This window comes from Neolamprologus brichardi, chromosome 17 (assembly GCF_056152115.1).
Source record: "Neolamprologus brichardi isolate AB-2024 chromosome 17, ASM5615211v1, whole genome shotgun sequence".
NCBI classification, from domain to species: Eukaryota; Metazoa; Chordata; class Actinopteri; order Cichliformes; family Cichlidae; genus Neolamprologus; species Neolamprologus brichardi.
In genome coordinates, this window is record NC_142120.1 from 16,516,260 (window position 1) to 16,539,171 (window position 22,912).

Consider the following 22,912-nt stretch of genomic DNA (forward strand, 5'->3'; position numbering starts at 1 on the left):
CACACAGTGCAGTAGTGTTGTATATAAAATAGTCTATAAGCAGCAGGATTGTACACTTAGAACACGTACATGGCACATGAAGGTCTCTTGAGATAGATTGTCTTCATCAAACCTGATGATCGCCTGACTTGACTGCAGTTTTCAAAAGTCTAGTCCTGTAGTAGTGCTTTCTTCCAAGTGTTTAAGATGAAGAATAGACTCTGGGGATATTTAAATAAGCTCTGGGGACTTTCATATGTGTGTTATTATGAAGAAGTTCTCACTGTATTCATTTAATGACTTGATTGGATTCAGACTCCCTGCAAATGTCCAGGTCTGGTATAACTTTAATAATTACCAGACCTAGAAAATTGGATGGTGTTACCTTTGGAAAAGAACCTCTCTGTTCTCAGCTGTGCAAACTGGCAGCTGGTGTTACTTCATAATTTATATATATGCCAGTGGATTCTGAACAAGACAAAAAGAAAAAAGAGAGTAGCTCCCCAAATGTCACATTTCTATGTGAGTATTTTTATGATTTATTCATAGTGGTCTGTGTTTATGAGATCTTTTTAAAACGCCGGCTCTTCTCAGCCCCTTGTGTAGCAGCATTAGTGCTGTCAGATGGGGAACAGCAGCGAGGATTTGGACAGCCTGCTTTTGTGTGCTTTGACCTCAACTGGACCAGAGAGTTTGGCTCTGTGTGGCGGCAGTCGGTCGGCCTCTTCTCTGCCTGATCGGATTGGGCTGCAATTGAATGACACTACTGTTTGCCGGCGCCGGGTGGAGGCCGACTGGCATTCTGTTCGTGCCAAACTGGCTCTCTCCTGAGACGTCTCGCTGGGAACGTGTCCCTCCAATCCAGCTCCACCTCTCAAATCTCCTGCTGTTTACCAAAAATAAGAATTATCACAGCAGCTCTGTCTGGGCACAGGTTGTCATTTCTCTTTACTTAAATTACCAAATGGCACTCATGCATAGCTAATTTAAGTATCCAAAAACAAATCTAGATTTTTTAATAAGACAGGGCATAACAGAGAGGGTGGTACACAGCTAAAGAGGGCCTGTGATGCTGATTTCTGGCTCTGTATTTTTATTCTTGGAGTGTGCCGGAGTAACTTTGCAAGATACATACACACACACTGCAAAAATAATCCTTATTTAGTTATATATGTATTATCTTAGTTCTCAGTTTAAATAAGCTCCAGTCCCCCTTCCTTTAGGCTTACTCTCCTCTAATTGGCAGCCCTTCACAAACAAAAGACTCAAACAGCAGGTGAGTGGTGGTCGAGCTCTTACAGGCCAAGCTTTGCGCCTGAAAATGACCAAATGAAACACATCTACTCCAAATAACATAATACAGACCCAAGAGTAAAAAGAACTATTTGAAACTCAGTGTATAAGGATTATAATATTAGCCCCTTTAACGTTTTTTTGTTCCTTACATTTTAGATTAGCATCCCTCTAAACCCCTTCATCATGAAGTTGTTGAGTTCATCCAATTGACTCGCTGAGGCGCTCTGCTTTCTAGCCAGAATAAGGCAAGTGAAAGGCATCACAACGGGTTACTGCTGGGGAGGGATGTCAGAAAAGATTCCACGCTGGTGCTGGCAAGCCTTGACATTCCATCCTCCATAAGAAGAAAGTAATTGGCCTCCTAATTGCTCTCAGAGGCATGTTTCACTGACCGAGCCACTTCCCGGTACTGCCCTCTGCCTCAGAACAAGTCCAGTGTCAGCCTTGTGTGATCTGACCTGAACACAGGAGAGAAAAAGCAGTGCTGGCTTCCTCCTTCCTTAGGTTTTCATTACACTCCCTCAGTCGTGCCATTCTCTGTCTGCAGCTCTGTTTTTATCCCTCAGGGAGCACTCTCTGCTCCAGCCCCACATCCTCATCACTGAACTGTTAAATCGCCCTCGGATCAATAGGAATTACATTTCTAGAGTCTTACGGTCATCACGGGAGACACACCTTCATGATCTTGTTTGATCTTGTTTTTCATCCATTTTTTCCTCTTTAAGTTTACAACTAAATGAAGTAATATTGACAGAACTTTTTTTCCCCTCCTGCCTGCCAAAAGTGAAATCCAAGAGAAAGAGGAAAAGGAAACGTAATACTGCTTACTCTTTTCATAATGCAGAGCAGAGTAATGTTATATTATTCCTACAACCTTGCGAAAGATGTTTCTGGCTTAAATCTCTTGTAATTTGTGGGTAAAAGGTTGAGAGAGAAAAGGAAACACACTTTCAGAATGAGCATATATGAAATACATTTCATGTTTACAGAACATCTGATTTCAGGAATCCATAAGTGATAATATTTTAGGACTTTTGGTCTAACCAGCTGATATCTGGGTCATGACTCCAGTTGTATCACAGTCATTGTTTAGGAACATGCAGTATAAACACATAAACAAGCTGTATAGTAACCAATTGTGCCATTGTGGTATTTCTGGGAAAATTGGTTATTATATATACCAATAAGTTAAACATTTAAACATATTGCAGGTCTACTTTGGTTCCTCGAGTCCCTCCCAGTTCCTTTTTGTTTTTTCTTTCCCCTCACCCCTCCTGAATGGTCACGGCAGATGGCTGCCCCTCCCTGCTTCTGTTTCTACCTGTTAAAAGGGAGTTTTTCCTTCCCGCTGTTGCTAAATACCTACTCATGTGAGATCACCTCATTGCTGGAGTTTTCTGTTGTAGCGTCTTTGCTTTACAATATGAAGCAACTCAAAGTGACTGCTGTTGTGATTTTGGTTTCCTGGTGAATTAGGTTGTATTTGTAGCTGTAGCTGACCAAAAGTAACTTGATTACACCACATTTCTATCTAATTATATTACACAAGTACAATGTAAAATGTTATATTTACTGGATTCTAGTCAATGAAAGTCACTTGAGTGGTATGCATTCAGTTTACTGAGTAAGGGGGAGGGTGTTAGGATGCCTGGGTCGTTGACCCAGGGCTTTTGAGTTGATTATATTATTTATCATTTCTAGTCTTTGGTTTCTTTGATAGAGTTCTGTCTTATGGTTTATGTCTCTGTGTAATCCTTGGTTGCTGTCTCCCCTGTCTGCTGTATCCCCGTGTCCAGTCTGTGTCTGCCCTGGTCCCACGTCTCTGTTCCTCTGTTGTAGTGCCTGCATGTGAGTCTGTGTCTTTTGTTCAGTCTGTGTTTTGTGTTTCCTGTTTTACTTTGAAGGTTTCTGTCTTTTCTCAGTGTGTTCAGTTTACACTTCCTTGTCTCGTCAGTTCTGATTTGCCCCAGCTGTGTTTCCCTCCTGTTGTCCATTCCCTGATTGCTCCCTCTATGTATTTAAGCCCTGTGTTTCAGTTTGTCTTTGTCGCGATCTACCGTTTAGTTAGCTGTGTGTTTTTTCATTCCTTCGGTGTAAGTTTATTTTGTTTTTCCCTGTTATGTTATTTGAGTTTAAGATTAAAGCAGTTTTTGAGTTAAGTTTTGTCTCCGGAGTCTGCACTTTGGGTCCTTCTCCTGCCTGCACGCAGCCACCCCATAACAGAAGATCGCGACCATAACATGGACCCCGCAGACTCTTTTTCCTCGGAGTTCGACGGCGAGATGATGCGGATGGTGAGTCTGCTCGACCGCATTGCCCAGTCGCAAGATTTACGGACTATGGCAGTTGGGCTAAGTGCAGTAGATGCCATCATTCATCATAACCCTCAGCTCTCTCAGTTTGCTAAGGACACTAAGTTGGATGACACCATTACTGCCTGGAGAGAGCAAGTCAAGGCTGGTGAGCTTGCTCTCTCACTCACTACATCTTCCCAACCGCTGCCCCAGGACAACACACACTCTCCACCTGTCTCAACACTGCCACGGACTTCCTCTCCCTCCCCACACCAGCCGGGTCCTCGTTCGCCTGCCTTTTTCCTGGCGGCTATGTGGTCAGAGGATGAGGAGGAGGAGGTCTCCTTTTCTCCACCAGTTCCTGTTTCCTCATCCCGAAGGAAACGGCGTTCAGGCCGCCGCCACTCCAGGACAGTTGAGCAAACTCCTCTCGGGGGAGACGGTGACTGTTTATTGTATGCTCCGTTTGAGCATTCTGACTCTGGACATTCTGACATCACACCCACTTCATCTGTTCTGCAACCTGTTCCCGCTGGAGGGTCCGAGGGACCGCTTCAGCCGCCTGTTCCCGCTGGAGGGTCCGAGGGGCCCGTCCAGCCGCCTGTTCCCGCTGGAGGGTCCGAGGGGCCCGTCCGGCCTTCATCTGTTGGTCCCGCTGGGGGTTCTGGGGAATCGCTCCAGCCGTCTTCAGTCTCCACTGGAGGGTCCGAGGGACCGCTTCAGCCGCCTGTTCCCGCTGGAGGGTCCGAGGGGCCCGTCCAGCCGCCTGCCTCCGCCGGAGGGTCCGAGGGACCGCTCCAGCTACCTGCCTCCGCTGGAGGGTCCGAGGGGCCCGTCCAGCTGCCTGCCTCCGCTGGAGGGTCCGAGGGACCGCTTCCGCTGCCTGTTCCCGCTGGAGGGTCCGAGGGGCCCGTCCAGCCTCCTGCCTTCGCTGGAGGGTCCGAGGGGCCCGTCCAGCCTCCTGTTCCCGCTGGAGGGTCCGAGGGACCGCTTCAGCCGCCTGCCTCCGCTGGAGGGTCCGAGGGGCCCGTCCAGCTGCCTGCCTCCGCTGGAGGGTCCGAGGGACCGCTTCCGCTGCCTGTTCCCGCTGGAGGGTCCGAGGGGCCCGTCCAGCCTCCTGCTTTCGCTGGAGGGTCCGAGGGGCCCGTCCAGCCTCCTGTTCCCGCTGGAGGGTCCGAGGGGCCGGTCCGGCCTCCTGCCTCCGCTGGAGGGTCCGAGGGACCGCTTCCGCTGCCTGTTCCCGCTGGAGGGTCCGAGGGGCCCGTCCAGCCTCCTGCCTTCGCTGGAGGGTCCGAGGGGCCCGTCCAGCCTCCTGTTCCCGCTGGAGGGTCCGAGGGGCCCGTCCAGCCTCCTGTTCCCGCTGGAGGGTCCGAGGGGCCAGTCCAGCCTCCTGCCTCCGCTGGAGGGTCCGAGGGACCGCTTCAGCCGCCTGCCTCCGCTGGAGGGTCCGGGGGACCGCTTCAGCCGCCTGTTCCCGCTGGAGGGTCCGAGGGGCCCGTCCAGCCTCCTGCCTCCGCTGGAGGGTCCGAGGGACCGCTTCAGCCGCCTGTTCCCGCTGGAGGGTCCGAGGGGCCCGTCCAGCCTCCTGCCTTCGCTGGAGGGTCCGAGGGGCCCGTCCAGCCTCCTGTTCCCGCTGGAGGGTCCGAGGGGCCAGTCCAGCCTCCTGCCTCCGCTGGAGGGTCCGAGGGACCGCTTCAGCCGCCTGCCTCCGCTGGAGGGTCCGGGGGACCGCTTCAGCCGCCTGTTCCCGCTGGAGGGTCCGAGGGGCCCGTCCAGCCTCCTGCCTCCGCTGGAGGGTCCGAGGGACCGCTTCAGCCGCCTGTTCCCGCTGGAGGGTCCGAGGGGCCCGTCCTGCCTCCTGCCCCCGCTGGAGGGTCCGAGGGGCCCGTCCAGCCTCCTGCCTCCGCTGGAGGGTCCGGGGAACCGCTTCAGCCGCCTGTTCCCGCTGGAGGGTCCGAGGGGCCCGTCCAGCCTCCTGCCTCCGCTGGAGGGTCCGGGGGACCGCTTCAGCCGCCTGTTCCCGCTGGAGGGTCCGAGGGGCCCGTCCAGCCTCCTGCCCCCGCTGGAGGGTCCGAGGGGCCCGTCCAGCCTCCTGCCTCCGCTGGAGGGTCCGGGGAACCGCTTCAGCCGCCTGTTCCCGCTGGGGGGTCCGAGGGGCCCGTCCAGCCTCCTGTTCCCGCTGGAGGGTCCAAGGGGCCCGTCCAGCGATCTGCGTTGCCTGCAGCGCCACCACCTGCGGCTCCCACGCCGTTCCCTGCAGCGCCGCCCTCGCCTGGTCCAGCCTCCGAGTCTTCGCCCTCGCTTGGTCCAGCCTCCGAGTCTTCGCCCTCGCCTGGTCCAGCTTCCGAGTCTTCGCCCTCGCCTGGTCCAGCTTCCGAGTCTTCGCCCTCGCCTGGTCCAGCTTCCGAGTCTTCGCCCTCGCCTGGTCCAGCTTCCGAGTCTTCGCCCTCGCCTGGTCCAGCTTCCGAGTCTTCGCCCTCGCCTGGTCCAGCTTCCGAGTCTTCGCCCTCGCCTGGTCCAGCTTCGGCTTCAGCCTCTGCGTCGTCTGGTCCGGCCCCCGTGTCTTCGCCTGGTCCTGCCTCGCTCCGTCTATCTTCGCTTGTGCCTGAGGTCCCCGTGCCGTCTGGTCCTGTCCGGCCTGCTCGTCCTGCACGTCCTGTCTGGCCTGCTCGTCTTGTCCGGCCTGCTCGTCCTGCACGTCCTGTCCGGCCTGCTCGTCCTGCTCGTCCTGTCCGGCCTGCTCGTCCTGTCCGGCCTGCTCGTCCTGTCCGGCCTGCTCGTCCTGCACGTCCTGTCCGGCCTGCTCGTCCTGCACGTCCTGTCCGGCCTGCTCGTCCTGCACGTCCTGTCCGGCCTGCTCGTCCTGCACGTCCTGTCTGGCCTGCTCGTCCTGCACGTCCTGTCCGGCCGGTTCGGCCACTTTCCGGGCCGATGACTGAACATCATTGCCGTCACGGACGGCTCCCTGACCTGCTCGGTTGCCGCCGGCGCCTCCCGCCCGGCCGGCCTCCTGACCTGCTCGGTCGCCGCTGGTGCCTCCCGCCCGGCTGGCCTCCTGACCTGCTCGGTCGCCGCTGGCGCCTCCCGCCCGGCCGGCCTCCTGACCTGCTCGGTCGCCGCTGGCGCCTCCCGCCCGGCCGGCCTCCTGACCTGCTCCGCCGGCGCCTCCCGCCCGGCCGGCCTCCTGACCTGCTCCGCCGGCGCCTCCCGCCCGGCCGGCCTCCTGACCTGCTCCGCCGGTGCCTCCCGCCCGGCCGGCCCCCTGAACTACCCGGGTTTGGACTGTTGTGCCGTCAGCCTCCGGGCCGGCCTCCTGAACTTTTTCGAGACTGTTGCCTGGGCCTCTGCGCCTTTCATGGGCTTTTGTCTGTTTTCTTTTGGACTGTTGCTGGGCCACGGTGCTGTTGTTTTGGGTTTTTGCTCCCTGTGTTTTTTTTTTTTTTTTTTTTTTTTTGTCTCTGGCTCCATGTGTTTGTTTCGTTTCGGTCCCTCCGTCCTGTTCCCCCGCCGCCCGCCCTGGTTGGGTTGTTTTTTGTTTTGGTGTGTCGGGTTGGGCTGTCTGGGAGCCAGCCCTTTAGGGGGGGATACTGTTAGGATGCCTGGGTCGTTGACCCAGGGCTTTTGAGTTGATTATATTATTTATCATTTCTAGTCTTTGGTTTCTTTGATAGAGTTCTGTCTTATGGTTTATGTCTCTGTGTAATCCTTGGTTGCTGTCTCCCCTGTCTGCTGTATCCCCGTGTCCAGTCTGTGTCTGCCCTGGTCCCACGTCTCTGTTCCTCTGTTGTAGTGCCTGCATGTGAGTCTGTGTCTTTTGTTCAGTCTGTGTTTTGTGTTTCCTGTTTTACTTTGAAGGTTTCTGTCTTTTCTCAGTGTGTTCAGTTTACACTTCCTTGTCTCGTCAGTTCTGATTTGCCCCAGCTGTGTTTCCCTCCTGTTGTCCATTCCCTGATTGCTCCCTCTATGTATTTAAGCCCTGTGTTTCAGTTTGTCTTTGTCGCGATCTACCGTTTAGTTAGCTGTGTGTTTTTTCATTCCTTCGGTGTAAGTTTATTTTGTTTTTCCCTGTTATGTTATTTGAGTTTAAGATTAAAGCAGTTTTTGAGTTAAGTTTTGTCTCCGGAGTCTGCACTTTGGGTCCTTCTCCTGCCTGCACGCAGCCACCCCATAACAGAGGGTAGCATGCCTGTGCACATACCCGGGTTTTGTTTTGTTTTTATTTAACATAAATTACTTAATAGTACATACTTATACAGTCTCCAGCTCTGCTATAAAAACTGCAGGCTTTATGACCAGCTCAGCTGTGTGTGCATGCTCTGCTTAAAGTGGTCACCAGCTTGCAGTGGATTTCTAGAGAAGGGGAACAGCAACTGGTCCGTGTGTAGGAAGCTCCGATGTAGGCACAGTTTTGTTCCGAGAGCAAAAGCACATGGGAAAAGCATTTTGTCACCATCGTTCCTGTTAAACTCTGCACACACTAATAATCGTGTGCTAAAAATTTTATTCTTATTTCCCCGTTTTAATCAAAACATGTTGACTTTTGCAGTGTGGCTGCTAGTTCTGCTGTGAATATGAAAAGGTAGACAAAAGGCTCAAGTGTTCGCAGCATCTGTTAGTCATCTCACGGCTTTAGTCATCCGTGAAAGCTTTTGCTCTGCATCTGAATGAGCAAACATCACATTTGAATCCATGTGGTGTCTTTTCGCTTGTTTTTTTGTTTTTTGTTTTTTGTTTTTGTTGTAAAAAAAAAGAAAAAAGTGTTGACGGAGTGGCTATAATTGGGGCGGGGATCGTTGAAGCCAGAAGACTCAGTGACTCATAAGAAGCCATGACAGAGAGGTTTATATAGGGGGAGATTTCAGCGACCCACTTGGAATTAAGACTTGGAGTGAAACTGGATGTGTATGGGGTGTCGGGTCTGTGCTTGATCCGCTCTGACAGAGTGGTGTGTCAGATGCAGTTCTCTGAAAAGTACACAGATTGGAGATTACTTCCTCTGAGGCCGAAATTATCTCAAGTGTCACGTAACTGAGCTGGTGGGAGCCAAGAAGTGAAAGACAGCTGCATGAAATGTGAATGATAAAAATGAAGCTCAGAATTTAAGTGAAAGTAACAAGTACTGGCTGTGTTTTAGCAGAGAAGATACCATGTTTTAATTAAAGTCAAATCAAGTGTATATAATCCCAATCCCAATCCACTTAATTCAATTGTGCATTAATTTTTAATTGTTTTTCTTTCATCATTTCTTATTTGCGTTCATTGTTAGTTCATTTTAATGCTTTGTGTAGAAGAACTTTCTTCAAAACAAAATACACCTCAGGGGGTTTACACTGGCTAATTTGAATGTGCTGTATAAGGAGACCTGAGCTACACATACTGAGTGCTGTAGATTATTTGGTTAAGTACTCAAAATCATTGCAGTCAGCCATCGAAAATGGTCTTGAATAGTTAGAACCAAATAGTTGCTTCACAAAGAAAGCAGTCTGGGGGTCAATAACAGAATAATACTGTTATTATTACCTGTTAAATCCAGGCCAACAACTGTTGATGAAATCTTACAATTCTCATCTCTTGATCCCATTTTTCTGTTTTGATTAGAGCGGCAGGTTCATATTCATCTCTGTCTCACTGTTGAAGCTTCTGCAGGATGTACCTGCCATCCTAAAACCAATCTCAGACCAAACATATTGAAATATGTCGGTTCTGATATGTTAGCTTTCTTAACGCTTAAAAGCTGTAAGCATTAAAACTGGGAGAATATGCAGAAATAGACACCGTAGCTTGCTGTCTGTGGATGGTGTCCTGTTGTTTGCCTTGAAATTCTTGCATAGGTTTGCACTGGAAATTTTGGGAAGCCGATTTATAAACCCCTACGCCTGATGTAAATCAGTCAGATAAATGGAAACTTTAAATAAAGTGGATCTGTCCAATGTTATGAAAACATGGAGGCGTTTTTCATAGGTAATCACTCCCGCTTACATACAAAAAAGAAAAATTCCTTGAAGGCCTTTGAAGTGGAGTTTTTTCTTTATGACAGCAACGGCAACCTTGCTCTGAGAATGTGGCCGGATTCAAGCGTGTCGATCAAGCAGTCGACCACTCGACCCCCAAACTAGCCCTGATACTGATAATGGAAACAAGCAATGTAAAGAGAGATGCACTTTCAAAGCTTCTCAGGGACTCTTGGCAGTATGTATGGTAGATGAATCATCTTATAAAATAAGAAAAAGGTAAAAGAAGTTGAGTCATATGAGCAAAAATGTTGTCTTTTACATATATCAGACCATTCCTCTTCTGCATCTAAGACTGCTGCTTTTATGATGTTATTTTTTGTGTTGGTACTTCTTAGAAAGTTTATTTTAAGTTTAAGTTCTTTTATTAAATATTAAATAAGTATTGAATATTTACTATTCAATAATATTTACTATTCAATATAGTTTTGCTAGCTAACTAGCAAAACTAGCTAGTTTTGCTAGTTAGCTAGCAAAACTAGCTAACTCATAAAGGACCCTGTAGGTGTTGGAAAACTCCACCATTGTCGTCTTGATTTAGACATTGCAGAATAATTTTTTGAGCAAATGACGTAACATCTGATTGGAGAGAGCCCACAAGCTCAGTACTTGAATCATTTCATCAGAAAATGTATATTAGAGCCTTTAACAGACCTTCAGTGAGTTATAACCCTAACCTTTTTATTATTCCTTCCTTTATGCCAATGATATTGTGCATATCCAGACAAAAAATGAATAAAATCAAATAATAATTCCAACTTTTGTTCTGTGTTTGGTTAAACTGAGCCATAGAGATTGTGTCTCCTGAGTGACTTTTCTGCTCGTGTAACCAAAACCGTTATTTGGGTGAAGCACTGCACGCCTCTTCAGCACCACGGAGAGCTCCCAGGACGGCAAGAACAAGAGTTTACACGGATCAGCGCAAATTATAACCAAATTTATAACAGACGCGCTTGTTTTCAAATAACACACAATCCCCATAGACCTCATTTATTTTAATCACAGGACCACGATGTTCCCAAAATCTACTGAAGCGTTACTTGGACGTGGCAGTATGAATGGTGGGGAGATGGGGTGCACTGGCTTGGCCAGAGCCAGCAGTGATAATTATCTTGTGGGCTGTGGGAGGTGGAGGGGTTTTCTGTTGTTGCCTGGAGGTACCATTGCAACAGCTGTTTTGGTTCGGAGCCCTGCCTGCCAACGCTGGGCTCATCGTGGTCATGAATCTGTCTCCAAGTGTCAAGAACGGTAAGATGGTTGTTGCCGAGCTGAGAGTTTGAAGTGCTGCCAGTTATGCTACCTAGAGATGAGAAGAAGCTTTCAGAGAATTCTTTTACATTTACAAATTATTTAAAACCTCTGCTCAGTGGATCAGACGTGTTTTTTTTTTTAAACTAAACACATCATGCGTGCATGTGTGACCTTTGCAGCACACACCTGTGTAAGCTTGGAAGCAACGAACATGATATCCTAACTTTACCCATCATATACCATCATGACTGTAGTCTTTATTATTCAGGAGCGATTTCAACCCGGTTCCTTGACATGACTGCATCTGATCCCAATCTACAGGCGTGATGCTCACAGGTGCAGCAATCTTAACAAAAGTAACCGGCTTATTTGCCAAGTCTGTGACATGTGTAGGTTTCTGCTGGTTAAACCCAGTAGAAGCTGTGCTTTACCACAATTGAGCTATGATTAGCTATAAAGCAGCAGACAGAAATACATCTGTCTCTCCTCGCTTCCTTCCTCCTCGCCTCTTACTCTGTCCCAATTGAGTGGCACGGTGATAACTGCATATTTGCAAATGAGAGAGCTTCTCCCATATGAGGAAATCAAAACCTGAGCTTGTCAGAGACAGCTGATGGCACGAACGAAAGCTGAAAGAGTGTTGGTCACAAGTCCTGTTTATTTCAGTGTCACCCTCACAATGTAATCTGTCAAGGTGCCACCACTGTCAATGAGTTCAGTCTCACTTTTCAATCCAACCTGGCACTGTGGAGTATGATTTAACGGGGCTGTTGTGTTAAATGATAACATCAGTGAGATCTGACGGCTCACTCCAGTTCAATGGAAGAAATCACAGAAAACTATAGCATCTTTTATTTTTGAGGCCTTCTAGCTAACCCTTAAAGAGGGTTTGCTCGGTGTTCATTGGGTGACAGAGCTTAATTATAATTTTCTGACAATTATTGAGCTAGTTAGACATTGGCAAGTGTGCTGTTTTTCAAACAAAGTGTGTGGGTGGAAATGTTGTGAGAGGCTGTAGGCGTATGAAAGGATGCCCAGTGGGGGGAAAAGGCTTTCTAATGGGCAGAAAGGGAGCGAGAGAAAAGATAAGAATGCATGGAAAACGACACCATGAGGAGATACATAAATTAAGTGAAGAGTGAAAACGCTCCTGTGAATACTAGGAAATGAAGCGCGATATCGTAATCATCCGAATCACTTTTTATTCTCCTCCAGTGTGCTGCTGTGATCGGCTCACATCTGTTTGAGTTGGTAGATCGGTGACACTTGGGCTGTTATTTCTGAAGTTGAAGTATTTGTCACCTTCTAATCACACTCTCACATCACTCTGTGACACCTTTATCAGATTAGGAACCTGTCACTTTTTGTCAGTGCGCGCGTGATTATGTGTCTATTAACAAGCAGGGGGGGTTTAGACATCCTGTGACTCAAACGTGGAATCAGACCACCAATCTGTTGAAAGTGTCAATTAGATTCAAGACGTGGGTGCATGTGAAGAAGACGGCCTGATTTATTCCATCAATCAACAGAATTCTGATATTTGGCGACCCGGAATTCACCCGCTTCACGGAGCACGCACTGGCCTTGGATAGTGTGCAATTTAGCCTGTTGGCTCAAACTGTCAAAGTTGAAAATGGCACATGAGATCCTTTTTCATCAAAGCACCAGATAAGATAAGGCAGTTCAGATTTTTATTTTCCCTGAAGATGTCAGAGCAAATTAAAAAAGAAAAATCATGGCGCTGAGGGAAAACTTTGAGTCTACCAGCTTCGCTTTAACACACAATTTAGCTGAAATACCTCCTCATTCACATTTGAATTTGATCTTTTTTTTCCCCAAGTGACAAATCAGATGAGACAGCTCCTGTTCACCTCTTACTCACCGGCTGCTTCACCATTTCTTGCTTCAGCTAATCCACAGCTCTGTCATCAGTAAGCCGCACTCCAAACAGAATTTAAAAGGTCAGTTTGGAAAGAACCCTTCAAGGGATGTCTGTTTGAGAACAACAGTAACACCTTTGGAAAGGAGCCTTTTATGACATGGAAAAAGGCGATGAACATTATTTAAAATGTGGGGACTTAAAGTGATAACTCTCAGCACTGACATGATTTTTTGGGTGACTTCATGTCATAGTCCCCTGATTATTTTCCTTAATAAACTGTCATTTGTTGTATGTGTGACTGAGCCCTGAGGACAGGCAGGGTGTTAAAGGCGGAGGCATGAAAGAGAGCGAAAGGAAGAAGAAAAATTTGAAGCTGGAGGGTGGAAGCTAAGTAAAGTCAAAGCCAGGGAGCATTTGTTGTCGATCCTACTCTGAGCTAAGAGCTGAGCAGTCTAATCTGTCTAATCACAAAAATGAAGATGTCAAAAACGGGGAAATTTGGGATCAAAATAAAACGAGAACTGGCACAAAAGAGCGGTGGGGGATAAAAAATAGTCGTTCCCTCTTGTGAGTTGTAATTGATACACTGAAGCATGCAGTTTTCCAGTGTATCTGGTAGTGACTCTTGCCAGCGTCACTTGATGACATTTCAAATGAGTGAGGGAAGAGTAAACAGAAGTTAATTAACTCTATTAAATTAATTGCTCCTTAATGACAAACCTCCTGCTTTTTCCCATTTTCTTGTATTGTGATGTGATCTTCTTGTGGTTTAATGATTATATTGTTACTCTAGGTTCTTCATAGCACTTTTAACTACAGCCTTCCTTCACTCGATCACATGCATTCATATACGTGTGTAGAACCTCGTCTAAGATTCGCACACACAAACACACTCAAACTTAGGGTTCAGGATCTTGTCCAAAGATACTTCAGCTTGCAGACTCGGGGAGCCAGCAATCAAACCACCAGCCTTTGTTACAGTAAACAACTTTAAATATTCTGTATTTGTTCAACACTTTTTTAAAAACCTGTTTAGATAGGAAAATGATTTGAAATGAAGGTTCATGATTTATATGTTATAGTTTACTGATTTTGAATAGCATGGAGGGCATTTAAAAATCTCCAGGATCATAATGCCACTAGCACAGATCTCCTTTGAGCATCATGCATTTAAAAATGATGTGTTTACTGAGAGTTGAATGAGGAAATGTCTTAAACATACATGTCAAAAGCTCATGTCCATTCCCCATTACAACTGGTTAAGCAACCAGTTACTCAGTGACACCACAGCATTTGGTTGTTAGCATATTTGCCTCACGGCAGGAGGGTTCAAGGCTTGCCAAGGTTTCCCTGTTCCACTGGGAGCTGTTTTCCTACCAGTAATTCTCCATATTGCCCTTGACCAAAGCACTGACTTCGATTTTTTCCCTAGTAAATACCCACTGCTGCAAATATTAAAGATGGGTTAAACTGTGAGAATGAATTTCACTGCATAATTAATAAAGCATTTCTTCTTCTAGTGGAAGGCCAAAGAGTCTTATGTTTCTTATATTAACCAGTTTTCATGTGTGGCCATAGTCTATGCACATCTTAACACCAATCTACATAAATAAACATATTTAAAAAACACTTAACCATTAGGAGATTAGGTGTACAACCCCACCTTTCGAAAACAATGAAAGAGAACTGTTCTGTTGATTCAGTGTGTACTTTTAAATAAGTACACACAATAAGCCAAGCCTTTCAAGACAGACACATTTTTCTTTTTAATCCAGAGAGATCCATCTGTATCCTTTTAATAATGTGAAGAGTGGTTATTGTAAGGACATATATTGTCATTAGGAAAGACAGCAGTATAACATAGAATACCCAATACTCTCTCTCTAACCCTTTGGAGCAAATCTTTGCTGTTCTTCGAAGTCCAGTCTGGCTTCTTAAAACTCTGAATTCCTGCCTCTCCCAGCCTGTCACACAGCTAGTGGTTGCTGGGCAGATTTCCCTGTAGCGTAACCCTGGAGGTAGGCAGCAGCTGAGCAAATGGCCTTCCCTTTATCCGTATGACTCACCTACCAGTAGTCGCACCATAGCCCCTGGCCTCGCTTCCTACATCAAACTGATTCCAACAGACATAACTCCCCAGGCACCTCTGTATTAGCCCTGGTCCTCGACCACCTCCGTGCTCCCTCCTCCAGACTTGGAGCCAACGAAGCACGCAACCGGGGCTAAGGGTTGCTAAAGGTAGGAAGGGGGTTTTCAAGCTCCTTCAAACCGTGTCTGTCATTGTGATTTAAACCCCCACATCTGATCCCTCTAGTTTGTCTAGTAAATGCGGGGGCAGTGACAGAGTGGACCAGCAAAAATCCCCAACAGTACAAGAGTAACTTTTGAGCAATGACCATGTGCTCCACAAACGGAGGCTACGTGTTGAAATAAAACTTTTACTGTCACTACTTCAGACACCGTTTATTAATCGAGGAGTGTATGCAAGCTCTTCCAGTCAGTTACTCGGTGGACGTGGTTGTTCGAGTTTATCAAACCTTTTAGCAGCCCAGCAGATTGGAGTTAATCAAGTACTGTCTTGTAAATGAAAGTTAAAGCAAATTTAAAAAGTTCATGTAATCACATTGTGTCTCCATAGCATTCGCCTATAATTCCAACGTGTTGCAGGTAAAAGCAGCAGATCTTTGCAGGTGAAGGACATTTAACCACAACAGACATTTTTTTAAATCTGAAAAGAACTCCCCACTATTAATGGGCACCATAATCTCTTTGATTAGTTTGAAGGCTTTTGTAAAATGGCTGTTTGCATTTTTATTTGGCTGAGCCTTGATTTAAATCAATGGACCATAATTCTAGTCTGGTATCAGGACCTAAATCCAACATCCCTCTGGGTTTTACAACCCGTTACTCTGCTCTTAAGTCCCAGGCCTCTCATTTAGCCCCTGGCTGGCAGACCCATTTACCAGGAGTGTACCTTGTTGCAATGTTTGTCATATAAGTAGACCGAACATATCGTCCAACAACTCAGGGAGTGTGCCGTACGTATACAGCATAAAGAACAAGAGCAAATGATAAGAGCTGCTCAGATCTGGGACCCCGGAGTCCTTCTCTTTTGCAGACAACAAGGCTGCTTTTTCTAACTTTCCTTAGCGCTTTGGAGGCAGTAATTGAAAATGGGGGAATCTTTGTGCACAAGCTTAATAGAGCTGTCCAACCCTGGCTGCAAAGCAGGGTTAATAACTTTTTCCAGTTCCATTACCCCCTGAGATTGGCTTCAGGTGAGTAAAGAGGGTGCTCTGGACAAGGGGATGTGGCCACCGGGCCTTCTCAACCTCATCTTATCTCTGCTCACTGCAGGCAGCTCACCCGACAATCATTTACATGACCGATTATATACAGAAAAGACCCCTCCCACCCAGTGTGTATATGTGTGACTGTCTGGAAATACTATCCTATAATAAATGAGCACCTGGCAGATGGTAGTGGATACTTGACTGACAGCCAGTAATTAACGTGCCAGTTCACTAACTTATCCACTTTACTAATGTTGAGGTGGGCTGCTAGGTTTTTCTACATGCAAATATCAGTCTGGTGCTGCTTCTTAAGTTTTAATTTTCTTGGTTGTTTATTGGCTGAAGTACTTTGATATTTGACGTGTTATTGCCACTCCAAAAAACTGAGGGATTTTTTTTGTTCTTGTGAAACAGTAATGACACTTTTGTTTTTTTTTTACAGCCCTTGATTTTTCTTTGATTTTCTTTGATGGAGAGTGAATATAGACTGAGAGAAATAGGCGGCACAGTGGGAGTTTGAGTTCGGCTGACTTTGAAATTGTATGCATGAAATGTTCATTTTCTACTGGAATGAATGGACTGAGTAGAAACATTTATATGCACAAAGCAAGCCAGCTCCTGGTTATAATGTCCCGAAGGTCTTTCTTCCTTAACTGTGAATTGAACTGGCTGGTTGTCAATAAGTTTAAGAAATACCGACCAAATATACTGACCAGGCAACAGCAGATATAAGCAGAAGAGCTGATCGCCATTTTAAGTAAAAAGAGTTACAATTCCAGTATTTATACAGTGGCCAATAGTAACTACACAAGAACCGGACACCAAGAACCAACAATGCACCGACCCCTGAGGGCATCAGTCACCGGCAGGGAGTGTGGTGAGGGGAGATAGGCCTCCACACTTGGAGGGCCTGGGAGTTCCCAGAGAGGTGGAGTCTAAGACCCGACCTGACATATAGACACTGACAAACAGGCACACACAGACACAGACATGCATTCCCACCCTCATGCACACATATACAAACACTCAGCACTCACCCAACGTAGGAATAAACGTAAATGGACATGTACACACAATCACACTCCCCAAACATACTCTATACCCCGGGTCCAGGTATCCTCGCCCCCAGAGGGGGAAACAGCACCCAGACCCAAGAGATGTTACCCTTCCCTCCGGGGTGGAGGCAAGCAGACCGCCCCAGGCTCCGCAGCAGCAGGGAGGCCAATCGGACAGCCAGCATCTCTTCCCAGCCCCCCCTGCCCCGATGGCTAGTAGAAAACGGGGGTGTGTTAAGACCCCATACAGTGGTTAAGTAACTTCTGTCGGCTGCATGCTGCTCTGCTACATGTGCTGCAAAGTGTGCTGAACTGAAGAAAATGTAGTGACGCATTTCTGAATTGCACCGAGTCTCATTTTAGTCATTATGCCTGTTAAATAAAAATAAATAAAAATCAAGATTTCATATTGCCATGTGTTGGACATCATCGATTTTATAAACAAAGTTTCAGACTTTAATAAACAAAATATCTCTTATATGACTGAAGAAACTTTAGAAGTAAAGTGTAGCACTTTCTTTTTGCTTTTAAGAAATTATTGATATATTTTTATGAAAAGTAGTTTGTCTTTGCCCTGAGCAAGGTTAAGTAACCAAGGTAAGGTTTTAACTATTCTTTAAAAATACTTTCAAGCCTTACAGCCATTTACCAGCATGGCATTGATGACTAATTCGAGACCTTGCATTGCTAAATGCTATATAATACTGATGTCAAGAGAAAAAAATTAATTCATTCAATAATGAGTCATAACAGCAGGATCATAAAATTTCATCTTTAAAGCAAGGCTGTACGGATCCGTTTGCCGACATTCTCCATGTTCTTCTTGTTGCTACAGTCCTATTGACACAAGAAGACCTTCACTAGTGGCACTAATGGCTTTCCTGTCTCATCAGTTTTACATCCTTCTATCTGCAATTCAAATCGCAAACTTGTATGACTGAATCCGTGTCCATTTGAAGTGTGTTGAAGGCCTAAATGAACCACAAAACTAAGTGAAACAACCATCAGTATCGCCATTGGCAAAATTAGTTTAACCATTGTTATCAACCTTACAATTTCACAATCATGCATCCCTACTTTAAACCTTTGAATTGCTTAAAAACTTAATTTGCTAAATATCTCCCCAGCTCAAAATAATGGTCTTAATTGGTTGATGCAGCAATTTATTATGCATGCAAACACAAGCTTTAATTTGATTTTTTTTTCCTGTGTCATTTATTGTAATTACACAGTTAGCACTCCCTTTGGATCAAAACAAGTGTCCTTGCTATGATTATTAGTTTATTCAGATCTGTAAAGCAGTCGCTGAGTGTCGTCCTGAGGATTGCTTTGAACAGCAGGAATTCCCATGCTTTAATCAAATCTGTGACTGGTTTGAAACCTCCAAGCAACCGTTCACTGGTAAATGACTAAGACTGCCACGCTTAGTGAAGCCATATAATATGATTTCATTAACATTGTTATAAAATAAATCCAAATTAAAAGTTGTGCAGTTTTCTGTGATTGTGAAATTCGGAGCCGATTACAGTGTTTAAAATAATGATTATGCAAACAGTTTGTTTATTTTGTTTTTCTTTTATTATATTTATACCTCCATTTGTACCAAGAAACTAAAGAAATATAATATATGATTATGAAAAGGAAGGTATTTTTCAAAAAGCTTTTCAAATCTTCATCATAAAGGCTTCGAGTATTTAGCTGATGTAAAGTTTATGTTAAATAAGAGCAAATTATTGGCTGCTGCTATTGGCTACAAACTACAAAAATGTTCTCCTAATAGAAAATGTTAATGACTTGCTGTAGTGTTGTGACTCCTTTGGTTGCTAGCAGATTGCTGTGGTCGCCTGTAGTTTGCCTGAAGATGCCAACTTGTGTGCAAATACTCACCAACACGAGTGAAACTTGAGAAAGTGTCTGCAGTCAAAGTAAAGGCTGTCTTATTGCTACAACCAACACACGACAAAAGGTGGGGCTTTTACTTTGAAGGCGAATGATCTCCATTTCCAGTTTGGGTTACACGTTTCCCGCTTGGTGAGTATTTAGCAAGTCTTTACAGAGAATATAGCACTTCAGACTTACAGCAATCTGCTTGTGATCAAAGCAATCGCAAGGAGGAGCAGCACTCACATGCCTCTTTGCAACTGATTTCACCTAGTGAAAAATAACATTTGCCGACCAACAATACACATTTTTCCCTGGCTTGCGGGGGTTGATCACAAACCTCTAGGCCTGTGTGACCCATTCTTTAGTTTCAGTAACATTCAGATTGAGATGTGAGGCTTGTTAATTCTGTATTATAAGGTACATAATGCACATATTGTATTTATCAAGACAACAGCGATCATTTCTGCACTCATGTATTAAATTTATATAAATTATGCTGTCATAGAGCAACAGGCACATCAATATCTGCCAATTCTCAGACAATTTACTTTGAGGACTGAATCATAATATCGACAAAAAGACTGTGCGCCGTGCTCTCTGTACTGTTCTGTACTTTCCTGTGTGAACTGTGAATAATATCGAATCTGATGGCACCATTAGACCTGAGTTTGGCTGGTTTTTCACTTCCCTTAAACAGCATGAGCTGTAACACCCAGCACAGTGACGAAACTTGCCAAAGCTAGACCCAGTGGGGAGCAGACCATTCCACATGACACCAACATGCTGTCCAAATCTTCTCAAGAAGGGCTCGCAAACATCTCTGTAGTCACTGTGTTTAGTAGTAATCCATTCCATCATCTTCATTTTGCCTTTGATCTTTTTTTTATGTTATGTTATGTTATGTTAATTGTTTATTATAATCCATCTTAAGGAGGCAGGAATCCATTAGTGCAGGCTTTAAGAGAAGAAGGAGAACATGAACGCATGATGAAGAAGATGGCAGGGATGATAGAGGGAGTTGGGGAGCAAGGGAGCTGACCCAGTTAGCAAAGGAGAGAGAGAGAGAGGTGATAGGAGGGAGCAGTGTGCCAGCATCACAACTGTGGTTGGGGACCTGCTGGGCCATCTGGCGGCCCTGTAATTGGGTTGGGGTTTTACACCTGAGCGGTACACCTCTAAAGAGATGGCTGAGTCAAAAAAAAAAAGAAGAAGAAAAAAAAAACAAGCAGCGTATTGTGTCCTGGTGGGAGTGACAGATAAAGTTGAGAAAAGGTTAGAGCAATTGCTACGGTAGTATCTCCTAAGTGTTTCTTTTTTTCTCTCCTTGAATTTGAATTAGCTCTTTCGGCTTGCTTTCACCACAGCTTACAAGATGGAAAGATTTACACGTCATCACTGGGTTGGAAAGGACAAGCTGCAGTGTGACTGTAAAAGGAAAGTACAGCCATTTTGATCAAAAACAAGAACATTAATTTAATGCTGTTTACCGAGCGAGATGTAATAGCGACGGGACGGACATCAACTTTGCGTTGAAATGGAGCTACAGTTTGATTACATCGCGATGACAGCCCTCTGAGAAGGAAAAAGGTCAACACTCTCTGGTTCTCTGTAAAGATAAATAAGCTCGTTTCCACTCTAAATGAGACTGGGTTTCGCTTGGACCTCCTGCTGTGAAGCACTGGAGATAATACGGAAGTTGTCAACTTATGCTTGAATGGGCAGGAAGTCATTAAGACACAAATATGAGCTGAATTAATGTTTCACTTCTGCTCACGATGTGAGGGCTGATGTGAGAGGCATAACAGACGCCATGGGTGGTCCTCCACATGCACTGCTCGTATTTGGTCAACTTTTCATGTGACATTTTGGACTGAGAAGCATCGCTCTCACAAGAGCCGACAGAAAATCGTGTAAAATCAAAGCTCGGAGCGTTATTTCATTCGGATGCGTGTCTCTTTCTGGATATTTGAAAGGTTTCTAATTAATTATAATTGCGTCATTTACATAAAAATTTGCACCTACTGTCTGCCAAATACCTCAGGGTAATTATTATTACCTAAGAAAAAGAGCCTGTCAGGCGTGCACCTCTTTTCATTAATCTGATGACATTTCAACGTTCAGCTTCATGTCTGAATGAGCACTCTTGCTACTTTTCCCTAAAATTTGCAGCAGCACTCCTGCTAGGTTGGACTTCATAGGAATTACTTACTAGATGCGCCAAATACCATCTATTTAGAATGGTTTTTGTTATAAATGCTGAAGAATCTAGACAAAAAGATCAGATTATGAAGGGTTTTTTAATCCTCAGGTGGGAATAATATTTCAAAATAAATGATGCAGGACTTGTAAAGTGTGGTGGTGTTGAAGAAGAGCTAGCAAGAGATTTGACACCGAAATGGAGATTTCCTCCGGTGTACTCAGCGCTGAGATACAATGTCAGGACTCTGAGGAACTACCACTCACAAGCAATGGGTCTCCTGGGTTTCTGTGTGCAGCTCTTAAATCTATCTAAAAGGGGGGGAAAACACCACTTTGTGGCGCTACTAGGCAATTATGTTTTACAAGTCATTTATTTATTGAGTTGAATACTTACTTAGGCTAGAATTTTTAAAATGAAGTGGGGAAAAGGGGGACCCAGAGGGGGGTACGTGAGAAATCAGAAATCAATACCAAACAAAACTGTCTTTGACCAAAAAGTTTGGAAACTCGGCAAGTTCAAAGGGTTTTAATTATGGCAGACCTCCTGCCTTTATAATCAGAAGCGTAAAGCCTCGTCCACACAAGAAGAGATTTGCTCATCTTGCATTGATTTGTCGCTGACAGTTGGTCGCTAGGTATCCCGCTAATGTCTTTAATACCCAGTCATATGTCAATCAACAATACCCCACACTTATCACTGGTAGTCGTCTAAATCAATCTTCTTTGAGTTGAAAAAATTTAACTCAGGATCTGCCAACTTTGCATGCCAACAGTATTTCACCCATTGATTTACTGAAGTTCACCTTTGCAAAGTAAAAGAAATCAAGATCATCTATATTGACAATGATGCACTGAGGAGGGTACTCCCTCCACTCTACCCGAGCCTTCCCCCTTAATTTCCTCCTGTTGTTGCAATAAATTAGGAACACCATAAAATTTGTCAAAATAAAAAGTCAAAAACACCCCTTAGAAAGACGTCTGCTTATTCGATCCTACAGATAACAAAATTACGAATGTCTCATGGAGTTCACAGAGAAACAGGATTGTTTAAAATCCCCTTTTCTTAATTATCTTTCTTTTCAAAACTGTTGCCTTTTCACTTTTTCAAATCCAGAGATTTCGTTGGAAGTTGCAGTAGACAGAGGCTAACTAAACTAAAACTTCAGTAGCGTAGTTACTCTTTACCAGAATCAGTGCTAACGATTCCTGTTGGCTGCAGTGCAACAAATATATTTTGAGTTATGTCAAAGGCTGATGCCTGAAATGGCTCTCTCTGACACTGTAGCGGGGATCTCTGAATGAAGCTACAAGGTTAAGGTAAAAGTGATCTACGTGGCACTTTTACAGCTTTTTATGGTTATTATATATTCCACGGCTGACAAGGACTAAAGTAAATCTCCCTGAATTACACATCCCTGTACAATCATGGTGGTACATCATGCATGTTTTGCTGTCTCACACATGAGCCATAGAGCTCACTTAGAAACACTGAGTGGAAGCCTATGTTCTTCTCAGGCCATGGTCAGGTCTTTTTCGATAGAAGCCTCCCACACGCACTCGTCATTGTTCTCCCTAAAAGTCCTCGCCTGCGTTGAAGTATCTGTGTCATTGCCAAGCAGGCATCTCAGCGGATCAGCCCCCACATTCACCTTGCAACATTTCAAAGAGAGACCAAAGGGAGGCTGAGCGAACATGGACATGTGTAGGCGGCGTGTAACCAAGGGGGACGTTGAGAGGGCGGAGGTAACCAATGGCTGGTTTTTTGTTT

General features: G+C 45.4%; 2 protein-coding genes across 6 annotated transcripts in view; both read left to right on the forward strand.

Moving 5' to 3' along the window:
• Positions 1 to 22,912, forward strand: part of syt1a (synaptotagmin Ia) — a 212,201-nt gene that overhangs the window by 119,427 nt on the left and 69,862 nt on the right. The gene's annotated exons all lie outside the window — the stretch shown is intronic.
• Positions 3,516 to 14,939, forward strand: LOC148097900 (uncharacterized). Its single transcript, XM_087831066.1, has 3 exons — positions 3,516 to 3,983; positions 4,983 to 5,209; positions 14,906 to 14,939. Exons 1-3 carry the CDS (start codon positions 3,516 to 3,518, stop codon positions 14,937 to 14,939), a joined length of 729 nt encoding a protein of 242 aa, XP_087687192.1.

What these genes read in the sequence shown, in the direction of transcription:
- LOC148097900 (XM_087831066.1), top strand. Translation starts at nt 3,516, where the DNA reads ATGGACCCCGCAGACTCTTTTTCCTCGGAGTTCGACGGCGAGATGATG. An exon ending in GCCGCCGCCACTCCAGGACA is followed by an intron (nt 3,984 to 4,982) that starts GTTGAGCAAACT and finishes GGAGGGTCCGAG; the next exon opens with GGACCGCTTCAGCCGCCTGC. An exon ending in CCTCCTGTTCCCGCTGGAGG is followed by an intron (nt 5,210 to 14,905) that starts GTCCGAGGGGCC and finishes TCCCTCCTCCAG; the next exon opens with ACTTGGAGCCAACGAAGCAC.